Source organism: Coenobita brevimanus, chromosome 61, assembly GCF_032717465.1.
Source record: "Coenobita brevimanus isolate Jiangsu-jjx chromosome 61, ASM3271746v2, whole genome shotgun sequence".
NCBI lineage: Eukaryota > Metazoa > Arthropoda > Malacostraca > Decapoda > Coenobitidae > Coenobita > Coenobita brevimanus.
In genome coordinates, this window is record NC_137014.1 from 44,295,942 (window position 1) to 44,303,726 (window position 7,785).

The 7,785-nt window shown below is 41.5% G+C and overlaps 1 protein-coding gene across 3 annotated transcripts; it reads left to right on the forward strand.

Annotated features, from left to right (window-relative positions):
• Positions 1-323: 323 nt before the first annotated feature.
• Positions 324-7,785, forward strand: LOC145403675 (uncharacterized). Of its 3 annotated transcripts, XR_013898045.1 has the most exons (4): positions 353-401; positions 1,699-2,662; positions 7,222-7,397; positions 7,456-7,785. XR_013898045.1 is itself a non-coding variant. In XM_080275366.1 (3 exons), exons 2-3 carry the CDS (start codon positions 1,711-1,713, stop codon positions 7,344-7,346), a joined length of 1,077 nt encoding a protein of 358 aa, XP_080131492.1. In that variant the 5' UTR covers positions 324-397; positions 1,699-1,710; the 3' UTR covers positions 7,347-7,785. The 3 variants fall into 3 exon arrangements, 2 of the variants coding, with proteins under 2 accessions (XP_080131492.1, XP_080131491.1); XM_080275366.1 differs by having other exon boundaries at positions 324-397; positions 7,222-7,785; XM_080275365.1 differs by having other exon boundaries at positions 7,222-7,785.

Sequence of the window (7,785 nt, forward strand, 5' to 3'; positions counted from 1 at the left end):
AGAGAAGCGACGCAATGTTATATGGAGGGGCTATCTCCGGAGTGAGCATGTGATTTTGGCCGCCATATTGAAACACCGCACTCGTCACCTCCACCATGGTAATGCAGTGTCCTTAGCTTGCTATATCTGTTTCGCTGTTGCTGCCGTAAGCTGCGTAGTGGACCATGGCACTACATTTTCCGGATTCACCGGCTGATTTCAGAAGACGCAGGTGTCAGGCGAGGTGCATAAACATGGCTGTCTTTACATTCGCGCCTCACTGGGGAGTCTGGCCTGGCCCCTGGCGGCGGGCTTACAAACTACACGGTGCTACTGCTACCCAAAAAGCCACACCATAATATCGGAGCGGAGGAAGGCGCTCAACTCATTGCACATTTAACGACTGATAGCAGTTTGAGTAAGTATAATCGGCTCATAATTACTCTGACTGTCGTTCATATTGTAAAGAAATTCTGGTGACATTAACTTGAGAGTGCAGGGGACGTAGTGCATCTGTGCACATGCTGATTCCCATGGAGTTCGTCTGTCAATCTATAGCCACCCGTAAAGGGTGGCCACATGTCTTTAGTGGTTTTACGGGCAGGGCCACTAACCCTTCGCCAACTCATTTGTTAACACGTAAGGAGCATGTGTGGGTTGGTTATATGGCTACGGTACCACCCAGCACTGGAAATGGACCATTTGCCATGACTAAATCCACCTGAAAAGGAAAGAGTAATAGTAACTACTGATAGCAGTTAGAGTAAGTATAATCGGCGCATAATTACTCAGACTGTCGTTCATAATATAAAGAAATTGTGTTAGCATTCACTTGCAGAATGAGACTGCAGGGTATGCAGTGCATCAGGGCACATGCTGGTTCCCATGGAGTTCGTCTGTCTGTCTGTAGTCAGATGATATATTCCTGTAAGGGGTGGCCATTTGTCGTTTGAGTTAGTGTTTTTATGGGGAGGGGTACTAACCCTCTGCCAAACGCACATTGCAGCCTAATGGCAGAGGGCAGGATGACAGGTACAGTACTGAACAGTGATTTGTTTTTTTGCCACCTGTTATGGGGTTAAGGTGTCAGGCTTTAGATACTGTGCGGTAGATAAATGGAGTGTACAGGTATACCCCGATGTACGGTACCCCTAGATGCGATACGGCGACTTTACGATGGGAGTAGAAATACGACCATACCCTGCCTAATGATGGCCAAACCCTGGTTTAACAATGGGTTTTGATTTTTTTACCGATTTTGATGATATTTTAGACCAAACTGTGTGTTTAGGTTGATTTATAAATGATTTCAGACTTAGATTAATGTGTTTTAGCCATAGGTGGGGTGAACATTGTCATTTTGGGGTACAGTTTACTAAGCTTGATCCTTTCCAGACTTATATTGGATGATTTTCAGATGTTATTTGTTGGTTTTAGTGAGTTAATTACAGGTGTTAGGCTTAGGTTAGCTTTTTTTTTACAGCTGTTAGGCCATTTAGATTGGCTTTAAACTTGTTTTTGGGCTCATTTGGATGGGTTTTGGACTTGGTTGAGAGGGAAACCCAAGGCTGAAAAATGCTTCCCATTACTTTACATGTTAAATATACCTTGATATACGATACCCTGCCTAACGATGGGTTTTTACCTAACCAATTGCATTGTTAAACTAGGGTATACCTGTATTTTATTTATTCATTAATTCATTTATTTATTTTTCAGGAATCATCAGCCATGGTTTCAGCACCAAAATCAAAATCATATTTGAAGCAGTTAAAGACAGGCAAGATTGGAGAGGAAAAATTAAAAGTTAAGGGTAGTAAATCGAAAAACATTGTAAAAGATCTTTTGATCAAGAAAAAGCTGTTAGGAAAGAGTTTAGAAATGATGATTGATGAAAAAGATGCAAAAAAAAAGTTGCAGAAAAAGAATCTAATAAAGAAGCTAGAGGTTGAAACAGACTTTGAAACAGGAGAGCAAATTTCTTCTGATGGCAAAAACAGTGTGCCAAAAAAAGCAAAGAAAAGTTCACAGGTAGCTTCTATGGATGTCAGCAGAGCAAATAAGAAAGGAGAAGGAGATACAGCATCAGTCTCGTCAAGTACTGAGGGAAGGAAAGAAAAGCAAGGGAAGGATGTTGCTGGAGAAGAACCTGCCTCTCAGTTTACTGAGGAAGAAGTGCATAAGGCAACAAAGAAGGAAAAACAAAAAAAGGCAAGAGATTACCTCCCTGAATTCCAGTATGAGAAGAATAAACTGATGACAATGTATGAGGATGTTTGGGTGCGGAGAAAAGTTGTGCCAAAACTCAGGGCCATGGCCAGACAAAAGGCCAGTATGATCCGTCAAGCTAGAGAGACAGGGAAAGAGAAGCAGGTGCTCACAAAGGCAGAGAAGTTAGAGTTAAGTAAGTTTATGGCACGCAAAAAGAGGACGGAGGCAAAAAAACTCAGGTTGGTTCTTATTCGTATAGCAAAAAGGGAATTGAAATCCAAAAACAGTGTTACAAAGAAGAAGGATCCAGTTATTAGACAAAGCAAATCAGAAATACGTGTTCTGGAGAAAGAGAAGAGGAGACGACGGGAGCTTAATCAGTTACGGAGGAGATTGAAAGGCCAAGACCCATTCATTGCCAGAAACTGCTGTGATAATGTGATTATTTTGAATTACCTGGTGGAAATTAGAGGTAAGTTTTTTATTTATTTTTTCTCTAACCTGGCCCAAATTTTCATCCTTTTGCAGAGACAGGGAACTAGTTATTAGACAAAGCAGATCAGAAATGTGTGTTCTGGAGAAAGAGAAGAAGAGACGACGGGAGCTTAATCAGTTACGGAGGAGATTGAAAGGCCAAGACCCATTCATTGCCAAAAACTTCTGTGATAATGTGATTATTTTGAATTACCTAGTGGATATTAGAGGTACTGTATTTTATTTTAATTTTTTTTTCCCTAACCTGGCCCAAATTTTCATCTTTTAGCAGCTTATTTACCATAGTTTATTGGCAGAAGATAATACCACAGTTTTACATGTTTTCAGTAGGACTTCATTGTGACTAGCATCATATTCTAGTGTTAGTGTTTTGTAATATCTTATTACTCATGATGTAGAGATAGCAATATTAGGCCAGGTTAAAAAGAATTGAACTAATTTTTGTGCATTACTGTATTATTATTCATTCATTCATTCATCATCTAATCCAATGTTGCCCCAGAGGAGTGTGGGAGCCCAGGGCTAGGCGAGTTGGGTCTGACATTTAAGTTGAGAGTGATCAGGCTCACTCATCTCTGACTGGCATTATGTGAGCAATAAGCCCCAACCATCCCTTGGATATAAACCTGCACTGGCTGAATCCAATTGGAGCACCTTAAATACCCACTAAACCACCAGGTTCCATAATTTGGTTATATAGTTACCACCCAGCATAGTAACATTTTGCTAGTCACTTAGTGTAAAGTCACCCTTTAGACTGAAGGTAGAGAAAAGAATGAAGGAAAGAAAGAAGAGAGGAAAAGCAGGCATCCAAGAGCAGCGCTACTTCGAATGAGTGAATGGTGAGCGCCCCCACATACCACTTAATATTATTATATTTTAAATTATTATTAGTATTGAGTGTCAGATATGTACATGTGAAGATAAAACGTGGTGAAATTCGTTTGGCCCATCTGATGGAGCCAGGATTCCGTGGCCTTGAATGATGAATGAATGGAAATGTGGCCTATTGAATTAGGCAAACTTAAGCTGTCTTGATGTTGCTACTCCTTACCCTGCCCTAGGGTGGGAAAGGAGTCCATTTGATGATGATGATGATTATTTAACTTTTTAAAGTGGGTAGGTGGGGGCACTCACCATCCACTTACTCAATGTAGTGCTGCTCTCAGATGACTGCCCTTTCCTTCTCTCCTTCTCTCCTTTTCTGTCTTTCTTTCCTTCTTTCCTCTTCTGTCTTTCTTTCATTCCTTCCATTCTTCTGCCTGTGGGTGACTTTGTTGAGTGACAAGCCAAATGGTTACCTGTACACCAGGAAACCATTTACTATGTTGGGTAGTAACCATTTAACCAAATTATGGTGCTTGGTGGTTTAGTGGGTAATTAAAGTGTTCCAATCGGATTTATATCCAAGGGGTGGTTGGGGTTTGTCGCTCATGTAATGCCATTCAGAGATACGTGAAGCTGGTCACTTTCATCTGAAATGTCAGGACCAACTTGCCTAACCCCAGGGCTTTTATGCTCCTCGTGGGGCAACTCAGGAATAGATGATGATGATGATTTGACACTTCATTTAATTATACATTGAAAGTATACTCATTTGTGGTGCCAGCTGACTCAGTGGGTAAAGTGCATCTATCAGAGTGATTGCATTGTTATGAGCATGATTTTTATCCCTGAGGGGTGAGTGGAAGTTTTTATATCAATATGATGCCACCAGTAGAAGTAGGCTGGTCATCAAAACTTGAGTGTACAGGACTGTGGTATCCTAGTCTTAGATTTCTACAGTACATCTCAAAGGAAGTACCAATATGGGAGTTCTTGCCATTTTTTATTGCATTGGATTCTTGTTTGCAGGTAATGTATCACATCATCATTGTCATCATTATGCTGTGTTATCTGTATACACATAACCAGTTCTGTAAGATACTGTTGTACTTTTAGACATTGTGTCCCAAAAATCCTGATACTGAAAAAGGAGTAGCTATTAGGATTTGATAGAGATACCATGTGTTTGTTAATGGGTCATTTGCACACCAGTGAGATATACTAATTCAAGATAGGTCCTTGCCACTGGAAATTGATCTACTGTACAGTACAGTCTCCTAAATTGCGATCTTATGGGACTGATCACATGCTGTGATTTTAGAATTCTTCGTTGAAAATAACTAATCTTACGGGGAAAATTACTTTTGAGTCTCATGTTGGAAAATTTGCCCCCCTTACCCCCAAACCTACGGTACATCAAACTGGTCACCAGCGAACACTAACATCCTGGAAAAGAATTAGCAAAGCATATGGAAATTATCAATATTGTAAGATTCTTACCTGGGTCTGACTGATAGTATTGCTTGAATGGACAGGGGAGGGGTTCTAAGGCTTGATGCGGACTATGGCCTCTCAGCACAAGGTGAGTGTGCTGCTGCCGCATTCTGCTGCATGTGTGTCGCTTTTCATCATCATCATCCCTGAAAGTCCAGTGTGGAGGCAACAGAAACGGTGTCATTGTTGTCCTCTGCTGTCTCTGTGTCGTCGTAAGAGTCATTGATTTGTTGAGCTTAATTCTTTAGGAAATGGGCATGGGCTGTCCATATTTTCTATTGAAATGAATCTTTAACAGGTTACTTATTATTCTTGGATGACCACAGCTACTTGGTATTTTTATAAACAAACCTCGGACAGCTATAAATGAGGATTTAGAATGCATGCTACACTGATGCATCCAGTCGGAGTGGTGGTTGGTAAACAGCACGGCCAATTGGAGAGATCGTTTTTAAACCCCCAAATTTTGTTTTTTTTCACTCACTTCTTGCAGTCACAATTCAGCAGTTAACTAGCTATGTTACATATGTACCATACCAAAATTACTTAACTTGAGATCATGAGTTTGTTATTATAGGTGGAATCACCATGCCTGTCCAGTGAAGATTTACTCTGTGTGATTCATTCTTTACCAGATGGGCGTGTCCTTTCTGTTTTCTGTTGAAATGAGTCTTTCACAGGTTACTTGTTATCATTCCTGGATTACCACAGCTACTGGGCATTTTTACAAACAAACCTCTGAAAGCTGTAAATGAAGATTTAAAATGCGTCATACACTGATGCATCCAGCCGGGGCAGTGGTTGGTAAACAACACGGCCAGTTGGAGAGATTGTCCTTGTTGAATCTGTAATGATGGGCAACTTTGGCTTTCTTCTCACCACCCTCAGTTCTCCTTATTACATCATACTTTTTGGTGTAAGTCAATCTTGGCTTCTTCCCCTTCCTCTAAATAGTTGCAGGCTTAGGAGGGTTATGATTGGCCATGGTAACAGTGGGCAGGTGGAGGAAGCATGGGGAGGGGGGAACTTGTTCACCACACGCTGTCAACAAAGTGCACTGAGCCAGGCGGGCGCCTGGGCTCCTGTACACATGCCCTTCATGCATGATGTGGGAGGGAAGTTCTGTGATTGGCTTAGAATAAGTGCTATGGTTGAATATGATCGGTTTAGTATTTAACAGCCAGCTAGACACGCAGACTTGAGGTAACGGTGGCACGTATTACACGAGGCATCGGAAAATCTTCACTTTTGAAGCTGCATCCACAAATTTTGTGTAACTTCTGCGATTTACTGATGTTGCAAACTGTTGCATGATGTTGCCGCCTATTATGAATACGCTATTTAGGATCACGCAATTTACGAGACTCTGCTGTATTTTACTGTAAGGGTGGGGGGGGGAATCTGTCAAGATAAATCTTTCAGAATAGTTGTGGAATATGCGTTGGTTCATCAGATCCTTGATGTTTAAATAAGCTTGTATCATCATCATTTTGATCGTCATCATCATCATTGTCGTTGTCTTCATCTCAGCCACCATCATCATCCTGTCATCTCATCACCTCAACCACCATCATCAGACTAAACACACCAGTACTTCTCACTAAAACAAGAGATAGGAAGGGTAGGATCCAACACTGATGCCATAGCCTGGTGCTAGTGATTAAGTTGTAGCTAGCTTTGTGGTAGATGATGGTTACAGTCATCCACTCGCTTGATGTAGTGCTGCCTACTTCTTCCTTCGCCTTTATCATACTTTCTCAGTGCTTGCCCTCCTGTCTTCCTATTTTTCTCATCTTCCCAGTCACATAATATTCTTTCCTTTTGAGGTGGCTTTACATTGAGTGACAAGCCTAATGGTTTCCTGTAAACCAGGAAACTACAGTATTTACAACACTGGGTGGTAACCATATAACCAGCCCACACGAGTTCCCTGTGTCAACAAGTGGGTTGGTGGAGGGTTAGTGCCTTTGCCGTAAAACCACTGACTCAAAGACAGACGACCACTCCTCACGGGATTATGGCATCTGGCTATAGATAGATAAATAGCAATGAGCCTGGGCTGTAGCGCTGTTGGGTCAGCAAACTAGCTCTGCAAGACGCCACACTGCACCACTGAAGTAACGGAATCCAACTAACACTGTCATACCGTATCACATCACACCACACAGTCTCTCACCACTGTATAAATAGTAACTAAGCCTAATGTATCTTTGATAGGTAAGCTGATGACCAGCGGGTTGCGGGTGTCAGAACAGAAGAGGCGGCTTAAAATGGCAGCCAAGAGGGCAGAACGCATCCTCAAGGAGAAAGGGAAGGATTTCAAACCGAGTGACCTGCAGTAGCCATCCATGAAACTGGCAGGAAGAGAAAAGCATTAGATTAACTTTAACCGGGTTCCTACGCTCCTCTGTGGGGTGACATAGGATTGGATGATGGATGGATGGATGGAAGTTGGATCAAGAATATTCATCACTTCAGTCCCAGGAAGATCATGTATCCCTCTGTGTTGGTTCCTTGTGGAATAAAATACTTTACTTTCGTACTTGGTGACATTTGAAAATTGGGCAACATTGTTTTATATTCTTAAACTAATTAATGATTTTGGACAGATTGACTCAGTCTAAAGTGTAATACCATAGTTAAGGTGGGAGCGTATATTTCCTGGGAACTAAAGGCTAACCAAATGCCCTTCAATTAAACCCTTCATAGTACTGTAATGAGAACTTTTGTATTTCATTCCTCCCACTGACAGTGTTTTTTGCAGTGGAGGTGGAACATTAA